We start from the raw sequence: 26,379 nt of genomic DNA on the forward strand, positions 1-26,379 counted from the left end.
ACCCAGCACCATTTTCTTACCCACAATGCCCTGCAAACATCCAACTTTGCTGGAAATCACACATTTTTCCCACAGTTTTGTGATGGAACCTTCCGGAATCTGCAGGAATCCAAAACATTCCTATCACCCAACATTGTCCCATCTATACCGATAAAAATTCTGCTGCACTTGTCAACCTAAAAATGTTTTTTTTTTCAACTGCCCTTTTGGACCCGCTTTGGTTTCCCCCACAATTTCGACATGTTTTTGCCTCTTCCCTGTCACAGGCACTTAGCCTACCTACACAAGTGAGGTATCATTTTTACTGGGAAACTGAGGGGAACGTTGGGTGTTAGGACATTTGTCCTGGTGCGGTGATCCCTCAGAAATGTGGGAAAAAAGTGATTTTTTTTTTTTAGCTAAATTTGAGGTTTGCTAAGGATTATGGGTAAGAAATCATTGGGGGATCCACGCAAGTCACACCTCCCTGGTCTCCCTAGGGTGTCTAGTTTTCAGAAATGTCTGGGTTTGGTAGGTTTCCCTAGATGGCTGCTGAGCCCAGGACCAAAAACACTGGTTTCTTCCCCCCTCCCCAGAAAACAGGTAGTTTTGTATTTGATCATTTTGATGTGTCCAGATAGTGTTTTGGGGCATTTCTTGTCGCGGGCACTAGGCCTACCCACACAAGTGAAGTATTATTTTTATCTGGAGACTTGGAGGAACGCTGGGTGGAAGGACTTTTGTGGCTCCTCTCAGATTTCAGAACGTTTTGTCACCGAAATGTGAGGAGAAAGTGTTTTTGTTTGCCAAATTTTGAGGTTTGCAAAGGATTCTGGGTAACAGAACCTGGTCAGAGCCCCACAAGTCACCCCATCTTGGATTCCCCTAGGTGTCTAGTTTTAAAAAATGTGCAGGTTTGGTAGGTCTCCCTAGGTGCTGGCTGAGTTAGAGGCCAAAATCCACAGCTAGGCACTTTGCAAAAAACACCTGTTTTCTTTGGGAAAATGTGATGTGTCCACGTTGTGTTTTGGGGCTTTTCCTGTCACGGGCGCTAAGCCTACCCACACAAGTGAGGTACCATTTTTATCGGGAGACTTGGGGGAATGCTGGGTGGAAGGAAATTTGTGGCTCCTCTCAGATTCCAGAACTTTCTGTCACCGAAATGAGAGAAAAAAGTCTTTTTTGGGCCAAATTGTGAGGTTTGCAAAGGATTCTGGGTATCAGAACCTGGTCAGAGCCCCACAAGTCACCCCATCTTGGATTCCCCTAAGTGTCTAGTTTTCAAAAATGCGCTGGTTTGCTAGGTTTCCCTAGGTGCTGGCTGAGCTAGAAGCCAAAATCTACAGCTAGGCACTTTGCAAAAAACACATCAGATTTCAATGTAAAAATGTGATGTGTCCATGCTGCGTTTCCTGCCTACCCACGCAAGTGAGGTACCATTTTTATCGGGAGACTTGGGGGAACACAGAATAGCAAAACAAGTGTTATTGCCCCTTGTCTTTCTCTTCATTTTTTCCTTCCAAGTGTAAGACAGTGTGTAAAAAAAAAAAAAAAAAGACGTGTAATTGAGAAATGCCCTGCAATTCACATGCTGGTATGGGCACCCTGGAATTCAGAGATGTGCAAATAACCACTGCTTCTCCACACCTTATCTTGTGCCCATTTTGGAAATACAAAGGGTTTCTTGATACCTATTTTTCACTCTTTATATTTCAGCAAATTAATTGCTGTATACCCGGTATAGAATGAAAACCCATTGCAAGGTGCAGCTCGTTTATTGGCTCTGGGAACCTAGGGTTCTTGATGAACCTACAAGCCCTATATATCCCTGCAACCAGAAGAGTCCAGCAGACGTAACGGTATATTGCTTTCAGAAATTTGACATCGCAGGAAAAAGTTACAAAGTAAAACATTGAGAATAATTGTTGTTTTTTTCACCTCAATTTCAATATTTTTTTATTTCAGCTGTTATTTTCTGTAGGAAACCCTCGTAGGATCTACACAAATGACCCCTTGCTGCATTCAGAATTTTGTCTACTTTTCAGAAACGTTTAGCTTTCTGGGATCCAGCATTGGTTTCACACCCATTTCCGTCACTAAGTGGAAGGAGGCTGAAAGCACAAAAAATAGTAAAAATAGGGCATGTCCCAGTAAAATGCCAAATTTGTGTTGAAAAATGGGTTTTTCTGATTCAAGTCTGCCTCTTCCTGAAAGCTGGGAAGATGGTGATTTTAGCACTGCAAACCCTTTGTTGATGCCATTTTCAGGGAAAAAAACACAAGCCTTCTTCTGCAGCCCTTTTTCCCATTTTTTTTAAAAAAAACGAAATTTTCACTGTATTTTGGCTAATTTCTTGGTCTCCTTCAGGGGAGCCTGAGGTGGAAAAGGCCTGGCAACGAAGGGGTTAAGAACGCTGCTCAAACCTCAGCTTAATTGAGTAAGTAACGTAGGTCCTGCGCTGTCAAATACTGAAAGGCTGTCTTAATTGTCCTGCTGTTAGCATGCTAACCTTTACTAGTGCAAAGTCTTTTGACTTAAAGAACTATTGAATTGAGACATAAACTATCTACTGAGATAACAGCTAATGGTAGTGATCTGCACCTGTGCCTAAACTTTGTTTATCCCACTACCTTTACATTATTTCCCATAGATATTCGGTAACTTCCTAGCTCAGGGACAGGGCATCGTATTGCGTCTTGTGCTTACCTAGAATCCATAGGTGATGTTTCAGCCCTGTAACTGTAACTCCATTAAAGTGTGTTATATTTAATTTTTCTTTGAGATGAAAGTACTTTCTTTAAAACTAGAAGATAAGCACTGGGCAGAACAATATGGTATTGTCTGTGAGTTGACTGTTGCGTTCTGAGCTCTTGTTGCCCACACTGCTTCCATGAGAAGCCTTTGATTCTGCACCCTTGCTACCCTAGAGCAAAGTGTGGAAGCTATTTTCTTGGCCCAGTTCATGAAGCCATAGTAGGACAGATGCCAGGATACCAGAGGCAAACAATCCTAACTGCTAAGAATGTGGCCCAGTAGGTACTGTCAGTCTGCTTCCGCATCTCTCCTCCCATAAATAAGTTCTTCCTCTAATACTTGTTAGAAATGGTGTCTTTGGTTGGCAGTCAGGTTACCCCCTGTCCAAGCAAGGCCACTCACTCTAGTCAAGGTAAGTCACATACAATCCAAATTATCCTGTGCCCACCCTCTGGTAGCTTGGCACTGAGCAATCAGGCTTAACTTAGAAGCCAATGTGTAAAGTAGTTGTGCAATAAATCATGCAATAACACAGTATTGCACCACAAAAATACACCACACAGTGTTTAGAAAACTATATAATATTTATCTGATAAGATGCAGGTCAAAACGATTAAAATGCAATAAGTACATGTTGAGATATCACTGCAAAAGTGATATAAAGTGTCTTTAGTCTTTTAAAAGCAATAAATGTCTCTTTCAAGCACAAAGTACCTGGTTTGCGTTCAAAATCTCTGCAAAGAACCGCAGAGGAGGAGGAGATGGGTGGAAAACAAGGAGGTGTGCGTCGATTTCTTGGGCCGCACAAGCCGATGGGTTGTTTAGTTTTCACGCAGGGACGGCTGTGCGCCGATTTCCGGCGCTCGGTCGTGGATCCTCGGGTTGCGAGGTTTTCGGACACCTCAGGGAGGATGCGTGGATTTCCGGTGCTGAGAGGACAAACTCACAGGGTCTGCGTCGATCCGATGGGTGTTACGTGGAAATTTCTACCGCAAGGAAGGCGCTGCATCGATTCCTCTCTGGAAGTCGGTCTGCGTCGTTCTGGCTCAGTTGTGCGTCGATCCAGTGGGAAGAGTGTAGAATTTCTGGTCGCTATGCTGGTGCTGCATCAATCTTCTCGTTGCAAAGTCGGGCTGCATCATTCCGGTTCGGCGTGCTGTGAATTTTTCAATGCGGTGCAGGCTGTGCATCGTTTCTGGCAGGTTGTGTGTCGATTTTTGCCGCAGAAGGAGTCCTTCTTGTAGAGATGAAATCTTTTTGCTCCTGAGACTTCAGGGAACAGGAGGGAAGCTCTATCCAAGCCCTTGGAGAGCACTTCTCACCATATCCAGATAGCAGCACTGCAGCAGGGCAACAGCAAGGCAGCAGTCCTTCACAGAAAGTAGTCAGGTGAGTCCTTTGGGCAGCCAGGCAGTTCTTCTTGGCAGGATGCAGATTCAGGTTCTGTTCTCCAGGAAGTGTCTGAGTTGGTAGGGACAGAGGTCCTGTTTAAATACCCAAATGTGCCTATGAAGTGGGGGAGACTTCAAAGAGTGGCTTAGGAGTGCATAAGGTCCCCTTTCAGTTCAGTCCTGTCTGCCAGTGTCCCAGTATGGGGTGTGGCAGTCCTTTGTGTGAGGACAAGCTACTGTCCTTTGACATGTAAGTGTCAGGCCCTCCACCCTCCCAGCCCAGGAAGACCCATTCAGAATGCAGATGTATGCAAGTGAGGCTGAGTATCCTGTGTTTGGGTTGTGTCTGAGTGAATGCACAAGGGGGCTGTCAGCTGAACCCAGCCATACATGAATTGTAAGGCATAGAAGGATTTAAGTGCAGAGAAATGCTCACTTTCTAAAAGTGGCATTTCTAAAATAGTAATATTAAATCCAACTTCACCAGTCAGCAGGATTTTGTATTACCTTTCTGACCATACTAAATATGACCTTCCTACTCCTTTGAGATCAGTAGCTACCACTCAAACAGTGTATGAGGGTAGCCCCAATGTTAGCCTATGAAGGGAGCAGGCCTCACAGCGGTGTAAAAACGAATTTAGGAGTTTTACACTACCAGGACATGTAAACTAAACAGGTACATGTCTTGCCTTTTGCCTACTCAGCACCCTGCCCTATGAGTTACCTGTGGCATATCTTAGGGGTGGCTTGTATGTAGAAAAAGGGGATTTTTAGGCTTGGCAAGTACCTTTAAATGCCAAGTCGAATTGGCAGTGAAACTGCACACACAGGCCTTGCAATGGCAGGCCTGGGATAAGGTTAAGGAGCTACTTAAGTGGGTGGCACAATTAGTGCTGCAGGCCCACTAGTAGCATTTTATCTACAGTCCCTGGGGACATATAGTGCACTTTACTAAGGACTTATAAACAAATTAAATAATCCAAATGGGGTATGATCCAGTGTTATCATGTTTAAAGGGAGAGAGCATATTCACTTTAGCACTGCCTAGCAGTGGTAAATTGTGCAGGGTCTTAAAACCAGCAAAAACAGTATCTAAACAGTGGAGGGAGGCAGGCAAAAAGTTACGGGTGACCACCCTAAGGCTGTCAGGTCTAACATGTGCCACCCCAGCTGAAAGTGGGGAGAGCTACCTAACCTCCTGGAAGCTCTCATCGCTAAGGCGGAAGTTTCTGGAGAGACCATCAGCGTTGGCATGGTCAATCCCCGGACGATGCTCCACCGTAAAGTCCATCCCCTGTAGGTAAATGGACCACCTCAAGAGTTTAGGATTCTCAACCCTCATCTGCATGATCCACCTGAGGGGCCTGTGGTCTGTCTGAACCCGGAAGTGAGTCCCAAACAGGTATGGTCTCAGCTTCTTCAGTGCCCAGAAATGCTTCTCTCTCAATAGCACTCCACCTCTGTTCCCATGGTAGTAGTCGTCTGCTAATAAAGACTACTGGTTGGTCTAGGCCCTCCTGATTTAGCTGTGGTAGAACAGCCCCTTCGCCATGCTCTGAAGCGTCTTTCTGCACAATAAATTCTTGGGAGTAGTCAGAGGCCTTGAGCACGGGGGTCATGCACATGGCTTCCTTCAGGGAGTCAAAGGCTTTCTGACAAGCCTCTGTCCAATTCACCAACCTAGGTTGCTTTTTGGAAGTAAGTTCTGTCAAGGGTGTCACAATGGATCCATAGCCCTTGACAAACCTACGGTAGTATCCAGTGAGGCATACAAAGGCTCTTACTTCTGTCTGTGTTCTAGGTGGTTGCCAGGCCTTGATAGTATCAATCTTGGCTTGGAGGGGCTGCACCTTGCCACCACCTACTAGGTGTCCCATGTACACCCCGGAACCCTGCCCAATCTGGCACTTACTAGCCTTGATGGTCAGGCCTGCCTGTTGCAAAGCCTGAAGCACTTCCTTGAGGTGGAGCAGGTGTTCCTCCCAGCTGGAACTATAGACGGCTGTGTCATCTAGGTAGGCTGGGCAGAAGGCATCCTCGCCAGCTAGGTCTCCGTTGACCAACCGTTTGAAGGTAGCGGGGGCATTTGTCAACCCAAATGGCATCACTCGGAATTGGTAATGGCCCTCAGGTGTGGAAAATGCAGATCTCTCTTTAGTCCCCTCAGTCAAGGTGATCTGCCAGTACCCTGATGTGAGATCAAAAGTACTGAGGAATTTGGCAGCACCTAGTCTGTCTACAAGCCCATCAGCTCGGGAGATGGGGTGAGCGTCAGTCCGTTTGACTGAGTTGAGACCCCAGCAGTCCAGACAGAACCGGAGTTCTGGCTTGGCACCGGGTGCAGCAGCCTTGTGTACCAGCATCACAGGGCTGGCCAGGGACTGCTGGACTTCTCAATAACCCCTAGGGCCAGTATCTTGGCAACCTCCTCCTTGATGCTGGCCTTCACCTTATCTGACAGCCTGTAAATTTTGTTCTTTACAGGGGGCTTGTCTCCTGTGTCAATATCATGGACACATAAATGTGTGAGTCCAGGAGTAAGCTCCAATAACTCATGGCAATCTCCTCTCTGATCTAGAGTCAGGGAGTCAGAGAGATTGACACCCTCCACTGACCCTTCACCTTCTTTGGCAGTGAGGAGGTCAGGGAGAGGTTCACTCTCCTCTCCCATGCCCTCATCTGTCACAAGGAGCATACTGACCTCAGACCTCTCAAAATGAGGCTTGAGATGGCTGTAGTGGAGACCCCTTAGGGTGTGTTTAGGGGTCTTGAGGTAAGTGGCCTCCCCCTTCTGCTCCTTGATTTCAAATGGGCCAGTCCAGCGGTCCTGGAGAGCTCTAGGCTCTACTGGCTTCATTACCCAAACCTTGTCTCCAGGTAAGAATTCGATCAGACCTTATGGTCATGCTACTCCTTCATCACCTCTTGGCTGGCCTCGAGGTTACTTTTGGCCTGCTTCCAGAAGTGTTGGGTTTGGTTGCAGGGGTCCAGCATGTAGCTGACCACATCCTGGGGAAATGTCTTGGGAGCTTTCTCCCAGCCCTCTTTCACTATGCTTAGCGGACCCCTGACAGGGTGATCATAAAAGGTATGGCAAGAGGACGTCCCACTTACACCTCCTGGCCTCAGGTAGGTCAGTGATCATGCCTTGAGGGTCTTGTTGAATCTCTCAACAAGCCCTTTGGATTGAGGATGATGAGGGGTGGTAAACCGGTAGGTCACCCCACACTCATCCCACATGGACTTCATGTATGCAGACATGAAGTTTGTAGCTCTGTCAGACACAATTTCCTTAGGGAATCCCACACTGGTAAATAGTCCCATCAGGGCTGTGGTCACCACCGGTGCAGTCGCTGTTCTCAGAGGGATTGCCTCTAGATAGCGGGTGGCATGGTCCACCAAAACCAGGATAAACCCATTGCCCAAGGCAGTTTTGGGGTTCAAGGGACCAATGATGTTGATGCCCACCCTTTCAAAGGGGGTGCCAAAGACGGGGAGTGGGATCAGGGGGGCATTAAGTCTTTTCCCTGTCTTCCCACCAGCCTGGCAGGTGGGGCAGGCCAGTGTTCTTTCACCTAAAATGTACCATTGTCTCCACAATTGGCACAACCCTGGCACCCAGGTAAGTCCCTTGTAACTGGTACACCTGGTACCAAGGGCCCTGATGCCAGGGAAGGTCTCTAAGGGCTGCAGCATGTCTTATGCCACCCTAGGGACCCCTCACTCAGCATAGACACACTGCTTGCCAGCTTGTGTGTGCTGGTGGGGAGAAAATGACTAAGTCGACATGGCAATCCCCTCAGGGTGCCATGCCAACCTCACACTGCCTGTGGCATAGGTAAGTCACCCCTCTAACAGGCCTTACAGTCCTAAGGCAGAGTGCACTATACCACTGGTGAGGGCATAGGTGCATGAGCACTATGCCCCTACAGTGTCTAAGCAAAACCTTAGACATTGTAAGTGCAGGGTAGCCATAAGAGTATATGGACTGGGAGTCTGTCAAAAACGAGCTCCACAGCTCCATAATGGCTACACTGAATACTGGGAAGTTTAGTATCAAACTTCTCAGAATAATAAACCCACACTGATGCCAGTGTTGGATTTATTAAAAAATTCACACAGAGGGCATCTTGGAGATGCCCCCTGTATTTTACCCAATTGTTCAGTGCAGGACTGACTGGTCTGTGCCAGCCTGCTGCTGAGAGGCGAGTTGCTGACTCCATGTGGTGAGGGCCTTTGTGCTCTCTGAGGACAGAAACAAAAGCCTGCTCTGGGTGGAGGTGCTTCACACCTCCCCCCTGCAGGAACTGTAACACCTAGCAGTGAGCCTCAAAGGCTCAGGCTTCGTGTTACAATGCCCCAGGCACTCCAGCTAGTGTAGATGCCCGCCCCCTGGACACAGCATCCACTTTTGGCGGCAAGTCCAGGAGAGATAATGAGAAAAACAAGGAGGAGTCACTGGCCAGTCAGGACAGCCCCTAAGGTGTCCTGAGCTGAGGTGACTCTTGACTTTTAGAAATCCTCCATCTTGCAGATGGAGGATTCCCCCAATAGGGATAGGAATGTGACCCCCTCCCCTTGGGAGGAGGCACAAAGAGGGTGTAGCCACCCTCAGGGCTAGTAGCCATTGGCTACTGCCCTCCCAGACCTAAACACCCCCCTAAATTCTGTATTTAGGGGCTCCCCTGAACCTAGGAACTCAGATTCCTGCAACCTAAGAAGAAGAGGACTGCTAAGCTGAAAAACCCTGCAGAGAAGACGGAGACACCAACTGCTTTGGCCCCAGCTCTACCGGCCTGTCTCCCCCCTTCTAAAGACACTGCTCCAGCGACGCTTTCCCCAGGACCAGCGACCTCTGAATCCTCAGAGGACTGCCCTGCTCTAGAAGGACCAAGAAACTCCCGAGGACAGCGGCTTTGTTCATCCAAGACTGCAACTTTGTTTCAAAGGAGCAACTTTAAAACAACTGCGTTTCCCGCCGGAAGCGTGAGACTTGCTACTCTGCACCCGACGCCCCCGGCTCGACTTGTGGAGAAACAACACTTCAGGGAGGACTCCCCGGCGACTGTGAGACCGTGAGTAGCCAGAGTTGCCCTCCTTCAGCCCCCACAGCGACGCCTGCAGAGGGAATCCCGAGGCTCCCCCTGACCGCGACTGCCTGCTTCCCAGATCCCGACGCCTGGTAAAGACTCTGCACCCGCAGCCCCCAGGACCTGAAAGATCGGAACTCCAGTGTAGGAGTGACCCCCAGGAGGCCCTCTCCCTTGCCCAGGTGGTGGCTACCCCAAGGAGCCCCCCCTTGCCTGCCTGCATCGCTGAAGAGACCCCTTGGTCTCCCATTGATTTTCATTGGAAACCCGACGTGTGTTTGCACACTGCACCCAGCCGCCCCGTGCTGCTGAGGGTGTACTTTTTGTGCTAACTTGTGTGTCCCCCCGGTGCCCTACAAAACCCCCCTGGTCTGCCCTCCGAAGACGCGGGTACTTACCTGCTGGCAGACTGGAACCGGGGCACCCCCTTCTCCATTGAAGCCTATGCGTTTTGGGCACCACTTTGACCTCTGCACCTGACCGGCCCTGAGCTGCTGGTGTGGTAACTTTGGGGTTGCTCTGAACCCCCAACGGTGGGCTACTTTGGACCCAAACTTGAACCCCGTAGGTGGTTTACTTACCTGCAAGAACTAACAAACTCTTATTCCCCCTAGGAACTGTGAAAATTGCACAGTGTCTAGTTTTAAAATAGCTATATGTGATTTATTTGAAAAGTATATATGCTATTGTGATTATTCAAAGTTCCTAAAGTACCTACCTGCAATACCTTTCATTTGAAGTATTACATGTAAATCTTGAACCTGTGGTTCTTAAAATAAACTAAGAAAATATATTTTTCTATACAAAAACCTATTGGCCTGGAATTGTCTTTGAGTGTGTGTTCCTCATTTATTGCTTGTGTATGTACAACAAATGCTTAACACTACTCCTTTGATAAGCCTACTGCTCGACCACACTACCACAAAATAGAGCATTAGTATTATCTCTTTTTGCCACTATCTTACCTCTAAGGGGAACCCTTGGACTCTGTGCATACTATTCCTTACTTTGAAATAGTGCATACAGAGCCAACTTCCTACATTGGTGGATCAGCGGTGGGGTACAAGACTTTGCATTTGCTGGACTACTCAGCCAATAACTGATCACACAACAAATTCCAAAAATTGTCATTAGAAACTGATTTTTGCAATTTGTGCTATTTTCCTAAATGTTTTAAAGTCCTGCTAGGGCCTTGTGTTAGTCCCTATTAGCATTTCTTTTAGAGATTAAAAGTTTGTGAAAGTTTGAATTAAGTTCTAGAAATAGTTTTAGATTCTTAAAAAGTATTCCAACTTTTAGAAGCATAATGTCTAGTGCAGAGATGAATGTGGTGGAACTCGACACCACACCTTACCTCCATCTTAAGATGAGGGAGCTAAGGTCATTCTGTAAAATAAAGAAAATCCCAGTTGGCTTAAGACCCTCCAAACAACAGCTCCAGGAGCTGCTGGCAGAGTTTGAAAAAGTCTACCCCTCTGAGGATGACCTGCCAGAGGATGAAGTTCGTGACATGGAGGAGACTTCCCCCCCCCCCCCCCCCCCTCCAGTCCTCATTAGGGAGATCAGGGCCCCTCGAGCCCTGTCTCCAACTATAATAGTCAGAGATGCTGCTTCCCTCACAGGAGGATCCAGCACCTCTGTAATCACTGAGGAGAGCCTCAGTGAAGATGACCTCCTGTTAGCCAGGATGGCCAAAAGATTGGCTTTAGAGAGACAGCTCCTAGCCATAGAAAGGGAAAGACAAGAGATGGGTTTTGGTCTCATCCATGGTGGCAGCAACATAAATAGGGTCAGAGAGTCTCCTGACATGTTGAAAATCCCTAAAGGGATTGTAACTAAATATGAAGATGGTGATGACATCACCAAATGGTTCACAGCTTTTGAGAGGGCTTGTGCAAGCAGAAAAGTAAACAGATCTCACTGGGGTGCTCTCCTTTGGGAAATGTTCACTGGAAAGTGTAGGGATAGACTCCTCACACTCCCTGGAAAAGATGCAGAATCCTATGACCTCATGAAGGGTACCCTGATTGAGGGCTTTGGATTCTCCACTGAGGAGTATAGAATTAGATTCAGGGGGGCTCAAAAATCCTCAAGCCAGACCTGGGTTGATTTTGTTGACTACTCAGTGAAAACACTGGATGGTTGGGTAACTGGAAATGAAGTGCATGACTATGTTGGGCTTTATAATTTATGAAAGAACACATTTTAAGTAACTGCTTCAATGAAAAGTTGCATCAGTATCTGGTAGACCTAGGTCCAATTTCTCCCCAAGAATTGGGAAAGAAGGCAGACCACTGGGTCAAGACTAGGATAACCAAAACTTCCACTGGGGGTGACCAAAAGAAAGGGGTTACAAAGCCTCCCCAGGAGAAAGTGGGTGACACTAGAAATAAAGAAAAAGAGTCCTCTGTAGGCCCCCAAAAACCAGACCAGGTGGGTGGGCCCCGAGACACAACCCAAAACAAAGGTGGGTACCAGGGTAAGAACTGGGATGCCACTAAGGCATGGTGTCACAACTGTAGACAGACAGGGCACCACACCAAGGACACTTCTTGTCCCAAAAACAAACCCCCTAGCAAAATCCCAGGGGTGACCAGTGTAGCCACTGGGGATGACTCCTCAGATGAGGAGGTCTTCATAGCCTTCAACTGGAAAAAGGGCCCAACAGGTGAGTTGGAGATACCAGAGGGAAGTAGACACTTCCACCACCTACTGGTGAATGGACTCCCAGCCACTGCCATGAGAGACACTTGTGCCAGTCACACTATTGTGCATGACAGGCTGGTGTTCTCAAACCAGTACATCCCAGGTGAGACTGCCAGAGTAAGAGTTATCCCAGACAGGGTCACTGATAGGCCTGTGGCTTTTGTGCCCATAGAAGTGGGTGGGACTTTTAGCTGGAGAAGGGTGGTAGTCAGTACAGACCTCCCCCTTGATTGTCTCCTTGGAAATGACTACCCAGAGGTTAGTCAGAGCCCAAGAGAGGAACTGGCCCAGTGCCAGTCCTCTCCCAATGATTCTGGAGGCCCTGCCCCTGCAGTAACTGCAAGCAGGCCCCAGAAGAAAAAGAAAAGAAAACAGTGTAGGAAGGGTGGACAACCTTTAGCCAAGGTTCCAGCAAGCCAAGGAGATTATGCTCCAGTAGGGGAAAACTCCAAAAGTGGCTCTGATAAAGTCCAACCTGACCCACAAGAAGTCCTGGCTAGTCAGGCAGCTGTTAAGCCTGAGTGGGTGGCTCCTCAGCTAACAGAAGAAAGAGTGGAAGAAGGGTGTTTACTACAAGATGTGGTAACCCCCCACTCTAATACAGCAGACAGGCACCCTGAACCCAAAGAAACCTGTAACTTAGCCCCTTCCCTTGGAGGTGAAGAGCTAAAGGTGTGGTTCTGGGCACTGACAGCTGTCAGTGGCCTCTGCTGGGTGTTGGCCTTTATGGCTGCACTATCCTTGGCATGGTGGTCTGACCCCATGCCAAATAGCAAGTTAGGCCCCCTGACCCTGTTGATCATGGTGGGGTTACTCCAGCTCTCGGTAACCTCTTTGGGTAAGCTAGGGGTGACCCTGTCTAAGATAAGATTAGCAGAGGTGGATACCTCTAACCCCAAAATAGAGAGAATGGGTGGAGACATTAAAGACCCAGACAAGAGGCAATTCAGACTAGGTCCTATCACTGTGGAAGTGGGTCAGTTCCCCAGAGGGAATGACCTGAACAGGAGGATGTAAGGCAGAGTAGGCCCAGCAACAAACCAGCCTATTTCCTCTACCCTTCCTCGCCTGCGGACTAGGAAGACTCTCCCAGCTTTGGCTGAGTCTCCTGGCCTGTGGGCTGTGGGGGGCATGTGTAAAGAAATGGCTCCCTGTTGCAGTTACCCCCCACATTTTGCCTGATACTGATGCTGACTTGACTGAGAAGTGTGCTGGGACCCTGCTAACCAGGCCCCAGCACCAGTGTTCTTTCACCTAAAATGTACCATTGTCTCCACAATTGGCACAACCCTGGCACCCAGGTAAGTCCCTTGTAACTGGTACCCCTGGTACCAAGGGCCCTGATGCCAGGGAAGGTCTCTAAGGGCTGCAGCATGTCTTATGCCACCCTAGGGACCCCTCACTCAGCATAGACACACTGCTTGCCAGCTTGTGTGTGCTGGTGGGGAGAAAATGACTAAGTCGACATGGCACTCCCCTCAGGGTGCCATTGCAACCTCACACTGCCTATGGCATAGCTAAGTCACCCCTCTAACAGGCCTTACAGCCCTAAGGCAGGGTGCACTATACCACAGGTGAGGGCATATGTGCATGAGCACTATGCCCCTACAGTGTCTAAGCAAAACCTTAGACATTGTAAGTGCAGGGTAGCCATAAGAGTATATGGACTGGGAGTCTGTCAAAAACGAACTCCACAGCTCCAAAATGGCTACACTGAATACTGGGAAGTTTAGTATCAAACTTCTCAGAATAATAAACCCACACTGATGCCAGTGTTGGATTTATTAAAAAATTCACACAGAGGGCATCTTAGAGATGCCCCCAGTATTTTACCCAATTGTTCAGTGCAGGACTGACTGGTCTGTGCCAGCCTGCTGCTGAGAGACGAGTTTCTGACCCCATGTGGTGAGGGCCTTTGTGCTCTCTGAGGACAGAAACAAAAGCCTACTCTGGGTGGAGGTGCTTCACACCTCCCCCCTGCAGGAACTGTAACACCTAGCAGTGAGCCTCAAAGGCTCAGGCTTCGTGTTACAATGCCCCAGGGCACTCCAGCTAGTGGAGATGCCCGCCCCCTGGACACAGCCTCCACTTTTGGCGGCAAGTCCAGGAGAGATCATGAGAAAAACAAGGAGGAGTCACTGGCCAGTCAGGACAGCCCCTAAGGTGTCCTGAGCTGAGGTGACTCTGACTTTTAGAAATCCTCCATCTTGCAGATGGAGGATTCCCCCAATAGGGATAGGAATGTGACCCCCTCCCCTTGGGAGGAGGCACAAAGAGGGTGTAGCCACCCTCAGGGCTAGTAGCCATTGGCTACTGCCCTCCCAGACCTAAACACCCCCCTAAATTCTGTATTTAGGGGCTCCCCTGAACCTAGGAACTCAGATTCCTGCAACCTAAGAAGAAGAGGACTGCTAAGCTGAAAAACCCTGCAGAGAAGACGGAGACACCAACTGCTTTGGCCCCAGCTCTACCGGCCTGTCTCCCCCCCTTCTAAAGACACTGCTCCAGCGACGCTTTCCCCAGGACCAGCGACCTCTGAATCCTCAGAGGACTGCCCTGCTCTAGAAGGACCAAGAAACTCCCGAGGACAGCGGCTTTGTTCATCCAAGACTGCAACTTTGTTTCAAAGGAGCAACTTTAAAACAACTGCGTTTCCCGCCGGAAGCGTGAGACTTGCTACTCTGCACCCGACGCCCCCGGCTCGACTTGTGGAGAAACAACACTTCAGGGAGGACTCCCCGGCGACTGTGAAACCGTGAGTAGCCAGAGTTGCCCTCCTTCAGCCCCCACAGCGACGCCTGCAGAGGGAATCCCGAGGCTCCCCCTGACCGCGACTGCCTGCTTCCCAGATCCCGACGCCTGGTAAAGACTCTGCACCCGCAGCCCCCAGGACCTGAAAGATCGGAACTCCAGTGTAGGAGTGACCCCCAGGAGGCCCTCTCCCTTGCCCAGGTGGTGGCTACCCCAAGGAGCCCCCCCTTGCCTGCCTGCATCGCTGAAGAGACCCCTTGGTCTCCCATTGATTTTCATTGGAAACCCGACGTGTGTTTGCACACTGCACCCGGCCGCCCCGTGCTGCTGAGGGTGTACTTTTTGTGCTAACTTGTGTCCCCCCCCGGTGCCCTACAAAACCCCCCTGGTCTGCCCTCCGAAGACGCGGGTACTTACCTGCTGGCAGACTGGAACCGGGGCACCCCCTTCTCCATTGAAGCCTATGCGTTTTGGGCACCACTTTGACCTCTGCACCTGACCGGCCCTGAGCTGCTGGTGTGGTAACTTTGGGGTTGCTCTGAACCCCCAACGGTGGGCTACTTTGGACCCAAACTTGAACCCCGTAGGTGGTTTACTTACCTGCAAGAACTAACAAACTCTTATTCCCCCTAGGAACTGTGAAAATTGCACAGTGTCTAGTTTTAAAATAGCTATATGTGATTTATTTGAAAAGTATATATGCTATTGTGATTATTCAAAGTTCCTAAAGTACCTACCTGCAATACCTTTCATTTGAAGTATTACATGTAAATCTTGAACCTGTGGTTCTTAAAATAAACTAAGAAAATATATTTTTCTATACAAAAACCTATTGGCCTGGAATTGTCTTTGAGTGTGTGTTCCTCATTTATTGCTTGTGTATGTACAACAAATGCTTAACACTACTCCTTTGATAAGCCTACTGCTCGACCACACTACCACAAAATAGAGCATTAGTATTATCTCTTTTTGCCACTATCTTACCTCTAAGGGGAACCCTTGGACTCTGTGCATACTATTCCTTACTTTGAAATAGTGCATACAGAGCCAACTTCCTACAGTCGGGCTGCGTCGTTCCGGCTGTACGTCGATCCAGTGTACCCTGCATCTAATTTCTGGTCGCTATGCGGGCGCTGCGTCAATCTTCTCATTGCGAAGTCGGGCTGCGTCATTCCGGTTCGGCATGCAGTGAATTTTTCACCATGGTGCAGGCTGTGCATCGTTTCTTGCAGGCTGCGTGTCGATTTTCGCCACACAAGGAGGCCTTTTCGTAGAGATTAAGGGCCAGATGTAGGAAGCACTTTGCGAGTCGCAAACGGCAAAATTTGCCGTTTGCGACTCGCAAATGCGTGTTTCCTATGCAGAAATGCATTTTGCGAGTCGTTACCGACTCGCAAAATGCATTTCCGAATCGCAAATAGGAAGGGGTGTTCCCTTCCTATTTGCGATTCGCAATCGTATGCAATTCCATTTGTGACCGCTTATGCGGTCGCAAATGGAGTCGCAGTTACCATCCACTTGAAGTGGATGGTAACCCATTCGCAAACGAGAAGGGGTCCCCATGGGACCCCTTCCCCTTTGTGAATGGACCCCAAAATATTTTTTCAGGGCAGGGACCACTCCCTGCCCTGAAAAAAACGAAACAAAAGGTTTCGGATTTTTTGAAATGCAGCTCGTTTTCCCTTAGGGAAAACGGGCTACATTTAAAAAAAAAAACTGCTTTATTGAAAAGCAGGTCGCTAACATGGAGGCCTGCTGACTACAGCAGGCCTCCATGTTAGCGAGTGCCTATACTCGCTATGGGGCCGCAATTTGCGACCCACCTCATGAATATTCATGAGGTGGGTCATTGTGACCCCATAGCGAGTTGCAGTCGGTGTCTGAGACACCGTACTGCATAGCAATTTGCGAGTTGCAAATTGCGAGTCGGAAGGACTCGCAATTTGCAACTCGCAAATTGCTTCCTTCCTACATCTGGCCCTAAGTCTTTTTTTTCCGGAGACTTCAAGGAACAGGAGGCAAGCTCTATCCAAGCCCTTCTCCCCACAGCCAGATAGCAGCAAGGCAGCAGGGCAACAGCAAGGCAGCAGTCCTTCACAGAAAGTAGTCAAGTGAGTCCTTTGGGCAGCCAGGCAGTTCTTCTTGGCAGGATGCAGGTTCTGGTTCAGGTTCTCTTCTCCAGGAAGTGTCTGAGTTGGTAGGGGCAGAGGCCCTGTTTAAATACCCAAATGTGCCTTTGAAGTGGGGGAGACTTCAAAGAGTGGCTTAGAAGTCCACAAGATCCCCTTTCAGTTCAATCCTGTCTGCCAGGGCCCCATTAGGGTATGGCAGTCCTTTGTATGAGGGCAAGCTACTGTCCTTTGACATGCAAATGTCAGGCCCTCCACACTCCCAGCCCAGGTAGACCCATTCAAAATGCAGATGTATGCAAGTGAGGCTGAGTATCCTGTGTTTGGGGTGTGTCTGAGTGAATGCACAAGGGGGCTGTCAGCTGAACCCAGCCAGGCGTGGATTGTAAGGCACAGAAGGATTTAAGTGCAGAGAAATGCTCCCTTTCTAAAAGTGGCATTTCTAAAATAGTAATATTAAATCCAACTTCACCAGTCAGAAGGATTTTGTATCACCATACTGGCCATAATAAATATGACCTTCCTACTCCTTTGAGATCAGTAGCTACCACTCAAACAGTATATGAGGGTAGCCCCAATGTTAGCCTATGAAGGGAGCAGGCCTCACAGCAGTGTAAAAACGAATTTAGGAGTTTTACACTACCAGGACATGTAAACTACACAGGTACATGTCCTACTTTTTGCCTTCACAGCACCCTGCCCTATTGGTTACCTAGGGCATACCTTAGGGGTGACTTATATGTAGAAAAAGGAGAGTTTTAGGCTTGGCAAATACTTTTAAATGCCAAGTCGAATTGGCAGTGAAACTCCACACAGGCCTTGAAATGGCAGGCCTGAGACAAGGTTAAGGAGCTACTTAAGTGGGTGGCACAATCAGTGCTGCAGGCCCACTAGTAGCATTTAATCTACAGGCCCTGGGCACATATAGTGCACTTTACTAGGGACTTATAAGTAAATTTAATAATCCAATTGGGGTATGATCCAATGTTATCATGTTTAAAGGGAGAGAGCAGATGCACTTTAGCACTGGTTAGCAGTGGTAAAGCGCGCAGAGTCTTAAAACCAGCAAAAACAGTATCTAAAAAGTGGAGGGAGGCAGGAAGAAAGTTAGGGGTGACCACCCTAAGGCTGTCAGGTCTAACACTTGTGCTAACTGAACTAAATGTTTTTTACTCTACACCACCCTTCTAGGGGAAACCCAGACTGTAGACATCACTACCACCTGAAACTCAAGCCTATCAAACTTTGGCTTGTCAAGGATCTGGGAGAACTATGTGCTGCCTATCATTCTAAGGGCAAAGGTAATAACATTTTATAAGGATTTCCTTGTTGCCCTTGAGCCAGTGAGGCCTTGTAGAATGGACCTGACAGGGTCTCACCAAGCAGTTTGTTTCTGCTCTAGTGGTTTGTTTCCAACAGTCAAGGCAAAATGGCAACAGGCAGTACCCTGTCTGACAAAGTAGTCCACGGTGTTACAGCAGACTCTTCTCTTCGAAGTTCAGGTAATTCCAAAAGACTGCCTGAAGGAGGCCAATATATATCAAAATTGGTTATCTATCCTAGGCAGAAGGACAATCTTTTTTGCTGTGTATGAATGTGAGGTACTTCACTAGCCAGGGTGGTGAGCATTTCCTGGCTGTTTTTCCAGGGTTTGTCATTTCATGTGAGGGAGTATCTCACGTGTTCAGTGGATATGTACTGACTACACAGGGTTGTTGTCTGGAAGTTTCCTAGCTGCCATTCATGAGAAATGCAACTGCTGCCTGGGGTGCGTTATCGAATGGAGTTGTGGTCAGTGAGAGCTTGTTTTCTCTGGTTGCTGGTATATGTGTTCTTCTGAAGGTGGCCCTGAAAGGCAAATAGATGTTATACATCAATGTCCCACGCCTGTTACATGCAGACTGATTGTAGGATTCACCAGGTCTTGGTGGGTTTGAGATAACACCATTGTGTCAATCAATATTTATCCTCTCAGAAGACACCATGTAATGCTCTCACAGTCCGGTTACACTCTCGTAACTCACACTAGACTTGAAGACTCCACGCCCATGGGGGAAGTAACAGCTGGAGTTATGGGGAACTGTTCCAACATTATCAGTCAGCGCTCCTGCAGCCCGGAATAATGGGGCAGTAGCATTATCAAGTAGTGCTAAGGTGACTTTGTGTTTTTTTCCCTAGTGTTCTTCAGTGAATGTCCAACAGTTGGGCAGGGTGTCTCAGTTATTGATAGATGAGGCTTTCGTATCTATAGCCAGCGGCCTTCACTATGCTTACTGTCACATCATGCTCCAACAGGCATGTAATTTGTTGTTAGAAATCCCCTTCTCGGTTCAATGTCTTGATGTTTGGGTTTAAGTTGGTTTCAGAACTGTTACCCAAGTCTTTGGCAGCCGTAGGGCAACTAGTGGCATCAAAACTGATTTAATTTTTACCCTGATTTGGAAGATTGTCTTAGCAGGATGTTTTTAAAGGCATTATGTCACCAGACAACTGAGAGGACTCGCAGACCCATTTAACTGAGGTACCCCTCTGACTGGTTTAACTGATTCCGTTTCTGCGTACATTGTTGTAGCATCAGATGCAGCAGTTTATATCTTTTCAAAGACCTGATTCATCAGCAGTTATCCAATTCTTAAAACTGGTCAGCATCTTAATTCGTTTGGCCAGTGATGATCTGCCTAGACTCCTGTGTGATAATACATCAGACAAACATTTGAGATCAAGCCTCAGGCAAATATCTGAGATCAGGCATTACACTGGATAGCAATATATGCCAGACACAATCTTAATTTCCCACACATTTTGTCCATCTACTGAGTCTGGCATGCAGAATGTTGCAGGCCATGTTTTTAAACAGTGATAGAACAATGATGAACCTATACGTTTGGGTTTTATTTTTGTGCAGATGATACCTCCTCAGTTTGTATTGAGATTTCTATGAATGTCTTACATCTGTGTGTGAATTATGACTAACTCACTTCCATCCTTCTTTTGCATCACCAATGTCTTTAAGCCCAACATTGTGAGGGGGAAAGGGCCACAAGTCAATCTTAACCCAGGTTTCCCTTTTCCACATCTGATTTCCAAAAGGCAAAAGGAAAGATTCTAAACCCTCATGATCCCTTTAAAAAAATACAATAAGTTCAGTTCATAGTTCTAAAAAATACCTCCCAAACATATGGTTTGATAAACCTTTTTTGTTCATTACATTTTAAGTTGTCAGCATTTTAGAAATTGCAGTAAATATTTCATGCATTAACAAATCATCTGTCAAACCTGTGACACTGGGCCAAACCTGATGGAAACAGCATGCATATGTTAGTCCTATTCACGATAAGGCACTTTAATAATCCCCTAACCAACAGTTTTCTGTGGATTCCAGTGCATTTTATGTTGTATTTATATGCCTTAACTGCAGTGAAAGGCTTACATTAATACCTGATTCATTATTTATCTTCAGTGTTTTGTGGGGTTATTTTTTTTAGATGAAGGTATTATTACTGCATAATTACTGGTTGCTGTGGGATCTTAGATTAGTAGTATTAAGTATGTCTTTGGCCTCAATGTTTGCACCACATCAGTAACCAAATGATGTTTCAGCCTCATGTTTGCAAGCACTGTTAACATTTATCTGGTAAGAAGAGAGCTGTGCCATTCTCAATAAAAACATGCCTCAATGTTTTGGGACATTTACGGTTCAAGGTGGAAGAGAATTGTTTGTAAAATAAAAGGAAACCTATTGAGGCAAAATAAACAAGACAGATGACTGCTTATCAGTCCCTCAGACTAGAATGCAGTACTTCAGATGGTACTCAGATCCGACTGCGGGACCAAAGGAAAATTATTGTATGTTCTCTCTTGCTCCACTTGTTGCATAAGTTACGACTTTGGTGTAACTCTACAAGGGGTGCTTTCCGACCCATGGGTGACACAGGTGCATTTAGTTCAATACACACCAAAGATGAATGTGGGAAAGACAAGTTATTGTAGCCCTGCAAAACACTATTCAGTGTGTAACTGGCATAGTATTTTTTGTTTTGGGTTACTAGAAATCCTGTAAAGGGATCAGAGGCACAGTTGAAACAATAACAAACCTCATTTGGTTATTCACATTCAATCACACACACTGTACGAAGAAGAATGAACACTTTGTGACTACAGGAGCAAATCTGTTTCTCAGTACATTTAAAAGAACTACACAAAATATTCTAAAAACAGCAACAGGACACGTTATAAATAATGAGAGCAGAACAAATGTTTCTAGCACTGCTAATGTGTCATTTGAAATGTTATCTAGAACCTAACACTCTACCTCTATGCTCTTAACTATGAGAGCATGAAAGGCAGAGCAACTTGCAATCTAGAGTTTCTTAGGAAGAAGGGACAAACAGCATACCTTGTTGACAGCAGAGGGTGTCTTCATCAGTGGAGGTGTGAAGACAGTGTTCCCCGTAAAGGGCAAACACCCACTGCGGTAGCAGTCAGCAGGTCTTCCTCTGGGACTTGGCTCTATCAGCTTCAGGCAAGATGTATCATCTGCAAAGTGTACTGGCAGTTGGTGAGACCGTCTCTGGCAGAATCTTGAGTGATAACCTGGACAAGAAACCTCCTCAACAAGTTGTCAAGGGACAGTCCTTATATCCTAAATCTTATCAGAGATTGGAAGTTTAAAACTGTCTGACATTGATTACGTGCCTCAAGGTATGCATTTCAGAAGTCTCCCAATGGACATACGAGGTCAAAGGATGTCAACTGGGACTATATTATTTTAATTATATGTCTGTATCGGTTGTTACTTATCCTTGACATGATGGGGAATATTCATTTGACCCAGATGAATGTCGCTTTAGATGTTGTACCTATGTCATTAATCAAAGAGCTTGATGATATCACAGGTCTGGCAACAACTGTTAAAATGCAGACATCGCAATGATTCTGCGTAAAACAGGGTATATGACGGTGTCTGTTGTTTAAGATGGAGAAGATGGCAGACTCCATGAGCTAGGATGGAGTCGGGGTCTAACTAAGGTGGTGTCAGACTTTAGGAACTTGCCCCTGCTATTAACACGCTAAGGAAAGTGAATGTGTTTCATTGGAAGACTGCAGTAAAATTACTGGGGTCGAGTACTTGAATGTTAGTAGCGCTTTGTCAGTAGAATTTATTAAAGGCTCTTTCTTAGTAACCATATTAATAATTTAATGTGCCTTCACACAGGCATGGAAGGACAACGTAACTTGAAAATCACACACAACACATTCATGAAGCAAGGACATTTTCATGCTTTGTATCTTACATACAAGCCTGCTCATATAGCATATTAAATTCAATTAAGTGGAAAACATTTATTTTCTGAAAAATAATGCTATTTATTCAACTTTTATGTCTGCTCTTCAACAGGCTATGCAATCGCCAATCCAGACGTTATATTCAGAATTAAAAAGGAAAGAGAGCCATGCCTAAAATATCGCCCTTGCGTGGAAGGCTGTCCAATTCCCAAACCAGATGTTTTGTTAAGGATCAAACAAGAGGAAGCCCCGTATTCAAGTGATCCTAACAACTCTGAGGAGAGTATTACAATCACCAGCACAGGTAAGGAAGAAACATTGGGGACTCATTTATAGTCTATATTGTGTAAATGTAAAGCTAAATACTTGCCTTTACAGTTCCCTCAACGAACAACATACATTCTAGAGGCCATATTACTGGTGACACTTTTGAAGAACCTACATATTACTAATAAGCTTGCACATTTTAGGCAAGTAATTGGGCTTTGTATAGCATTAACTGCCATCATAGAAAAGGTTTTAGATTAAAAACAAAACAAAAGGGAAAACGGCAAAATATAACACATGCTAGGAATGGAGATGAGCATCTGAACCTTTGCTCTATAGAAGAATAATTTTGTGTTTGACGCCTGCCGCCCTACCTTCCTCTAAATGAGGTGGCCATACATTTACTAAGACTACCTCATGGTGTAGTGTGCAACCATGCCTGTGATCTTTGAATTTTTATCAGGTGATCTGTAATGGTCAAGTGCATCTTGAAGATCTTGTGGTGTTGTATTTCTAAACTTTGTTTTGGGCACTTTACGCAGTACCTTGTGTGTGAAAGTCGACCATGACTGGTTGTATGTGGTTAGATGATTTGTGGTGAATGTTGATTTTTGCTGCTTTACTTAACCCTTTAAATTATATATTCCCACAACAAACAGTATTTTACAGTGCAAGAAGGACATCGATAACCTATAGTAATACCGTGTGAAATATAAATAGGACATAATCCATACTGACACGAACTAATACATCTTTATGTTTGTCAACTATTTCCTTATCTTAATAGCGTTCGGTATAAAATCTAAAATAACTGCACAAATATAATCTGTTTGCAGCAGTTCTAGGTATATCCGGACTGGTTAACATTTTCTAAATTGTATTTATTTAGCAGAGGAATCAAATTACGCTTCGTAGGCTCCTTATACAGGTTAGAACAAAAATAAAGCACAAAGTGGACTGGACTGGAACTGTCACACAGACAGAGGAAAAAATTAGTTGTTCGATGTACCACATGCAAAGAACCAACTAAAGAAGCATTGGCAAAGCTAAAATGTTTTGCTTATGCGAGACCTAATGGCTTGTTAATGTTTTTTAATCATGTTGCACAGCAGCGAGGGCTGTAAGCCCACACCTGCACCATGTCGGTGTTTACCATGTCTCCCCCCAGATGTACAAATTCGAGCCAGCTTTGCCTCCGTTACCTCTGGAGATTTCTGCATCCTTACTAAACAGAGTTTGTAGGCAGCCTGTAGTTGACAGTAAACACTGATGGAAAGTTGCTGTGAGATGATTTCCATTATCCAGCTGCACAGGAACTGACATCACTGAATTTTCCATCATCCATTTGTACAGTAAGTGGTGACTGGATTTCCCGTGGCCCATATTTACAGAAACTGACATCACTCCGCTCCCCTCCCAGGTCCTACTTAATGGCTGCCACATTATCGTCGAGCAGCGCACGCGCACATTGGGTGAGCAGCAGACGCATGCAGTGGGTGTGCTGCTGGAATGCCAAAGGTTAGCCAATGGCAAACCCCAGTGTACCTGGGCTGCACCCGGTCCGAGGAACCTTCGTCCTCCACCCCCCCCCAATACAATGTTGTGATCGTCTACGCCCTCAACCTGGCCTCTGCTCTACACAATGCTAACTCGTCACACCACACAGCACAGAGGGAACATTTTCATGTGTTTCCTGTAAGGTTTCATGCTCTTACTCAAACCCAGCATTCACCCCACCAACAGCACCTAACACCCTACTCTCTCACACTGTCCTGCTACCACCCATTTAACACCCCACACTCGCACGCATGCTCCTCAACACATGCTCACTAACCAAACATGCCACAGAGATCTGGGACTTGCTGCATGACAGTGGCTCTGACCTGGTTCTCCTCACTGAAGCCTGGCTGAACCCTGCATAAGCACCTGACATTGCTACAGCCAAACGTATCTGCCCCCTTCCAGCTACAGGACTGCCAGACAAGACAGACTTCACAAGCCTGGTGGCGGAATTGCCATCATGCTCAACTACACCATCGACTGAACCACATCCACAGAGTCCTCAGGCCAGCAAAAACAAAGTCCTCAAAACCAGGAGGATTGAAGGCAAAGAGCTTGGAGGAAAACCACACCAATGATGTTAGGTCCAATAGCTTTCAACCACAAGAACACCAGGTGAACATGTCATCCTTCAACGAAGAACACCTGCTGTTCAAGCTCCATGTCACAGCCAGCTTCACCCCAAGCGCTACTCTCATCTATAGACCACCAGGACCAAGCACCAACTTCACCAACACCATCCTGAACTTTGTTGCACCACTCACCCTTGATGCTAGCAGTTAAATCTTACTCAGATTCCCCCCCAAACTCAAGAGCATTCATTGAAGACCTTGGGTAGGGCACTTTACTCGTTTGCTCAGGCCCAGGCTTCCATTTCGCTGGATACCTCCTGGACCCTATTTTTGCCAACTCCAGTAGCATCCAAGTCGATAAGCCCACACTAGTCCCCAGCACAGACCATGCCGTTTTCAAATTCAGCATCACCTTCCTGGTCCAATGCACATGCACCACCCCGGGTCTGCCTGCGGAAACTGAAACATCATTACTGACAAGGTTTGGAACACCGCTCTCAACACCCACTGACTCAAACACAGCAACAGCCTCCCTAAAGCCATCAAGAATTTCAACAGTTGTATCAGCTTTTGGCCAGACACAGAAATACAAGAAGATTTTTACCCACGGTTGGTTAGTATACAGAGAAACTTGGACTGATGCAGTGCCACTGCAAACAACTGGAGCGCAAATGGAGAATGAGCCAGTCCACTAGATAGGAGTATGATAAAATTTGCCCTAAGAAGATACCAACAAATGATCCAGACCAAACGCGCATCAGTGTCAGCACAAACAGTAGCAAAGAAATCTTTGCCATTGTGAAAGATTTCACCTCACCATCGGCCGCCTCCAACTGTACTACACCCCCCACCCGCCCCACCATCCTTGCAGGACCTCTGCAAAAATATCTCTCAATTCTTCAGCAGCAAAATCAAAGCCATTTGCAGCAACTTCAGCCTCCAATCAAACCCACCAGACCTCGCCAAATGCCTCCAGATCTTCTCCATAGAACCATTGCAAACCACTTGGCACCTGATCTTTCAAGAAGAAACCACCGCCAACATGAAGTCCACCCACTCGGGCCCCATTGGACCCCTGCCCCTACCATGCCAACTCCACAGGAATTTAACCCACCAGGGCCATGGTTACACTCATTCTGAACGTCTCCACCTATTCCACAACCTTCCCAGATGCTTGGAAACAGGCAACTGTCCTCCCATTGCTTATGAAACCTACGGACCCATCAGTGCTCACCAACTACAGACCAACCTCCCTACTACAATCCCCTGCCAAAATTATCAACAAACACCTCACCAAATACCTCAACCACCACCAACTACTTGACACCACTCAATCTGGTTTTAAACCCAACGACAGCACTGAAACTGTCCCCATCACTGCGGCGGATGACATCCGCAGGACTCTGGATAGCAGAGACATGGTGGCCCTCATCCTCCTGGACCTCTTCGCAGCATTTGACAGATTCTCCGACCCCCATCCTCATCCAGCACCTACACAGCATCAGAATGCAAGGACAAGCAGATACCTAGTAAACATGTGAAATAACAGTCGGTATTATTTGTATCTGTCATTTCCATATCTAGCTTCATAAGGCCAGCTGAAAGATTTGTAAAAACTATGGGAGCTATAACGTATTACCACCTTGGCTATCCACAACCTGTGTTTGTTTTGCAATGTAGCACTTTCAAGTGTTTGTTTATTTTTAGCAAAGAAGAGGCTTGAAAGTGATACAGGTAAGAACCCTCTGGCAAAGAGGGCAGGAGTAGGAGTTCACCTTCCTGCAGAAGCAGCTCTTCAAAGGCAGAGGAGACTCTGAAGGTGCCAGAGGCTACCTTTGAAGCTGCTTGTCTCCGCTCTCATCTTTCATGCCTGCTGAGATTAGGGTGGGGATTG

At 46.8% G+C, this 26,379-nt stretch overlaps 1 protein-coding gene across 3 annotated transcripts in view; it reads left to right on the plus strand.

The window, feature by feature from the left end:
- Positions 1 to 26,379, plus strand: part of LOC138265789 (zinc finger protein 25-like) — a 176,445-nt gene that overhangs the window by 32,430 nt on the left and 117,636 nt on the right. For all 3 annotated transcript variants that reach the window (XM_069213822.1, XM_069213836.1, XM_069213827.1), the window contains exon 4: positions 22,199 to 22,390. In XM_069213822.1, coding sequence (XP_069069923.1) covers positions 22,199 to 22,390 — 192 coding nt within the window. The remainder of the gene's footprint in view (positions 1 to 22,198; positions 22,391 to 26,379) is intronic.

Source organism: Pleurodeles waltl, chromosome 2_1 (assembly GCF_031143425.1).
Source record: "Pleurodeles waltl isolate 20211129_DDA chromosome 2_1, aPleWal1.hap1.20221129, whole genome shotgun sequence".
In the NCBI taxonomy this organism is placed as follows: Eukaryota; Metazoa; Chordata; class Amphibia; order Caudata; family Salamandridae; genus Pleurodeles; species Pleurodeles waltl.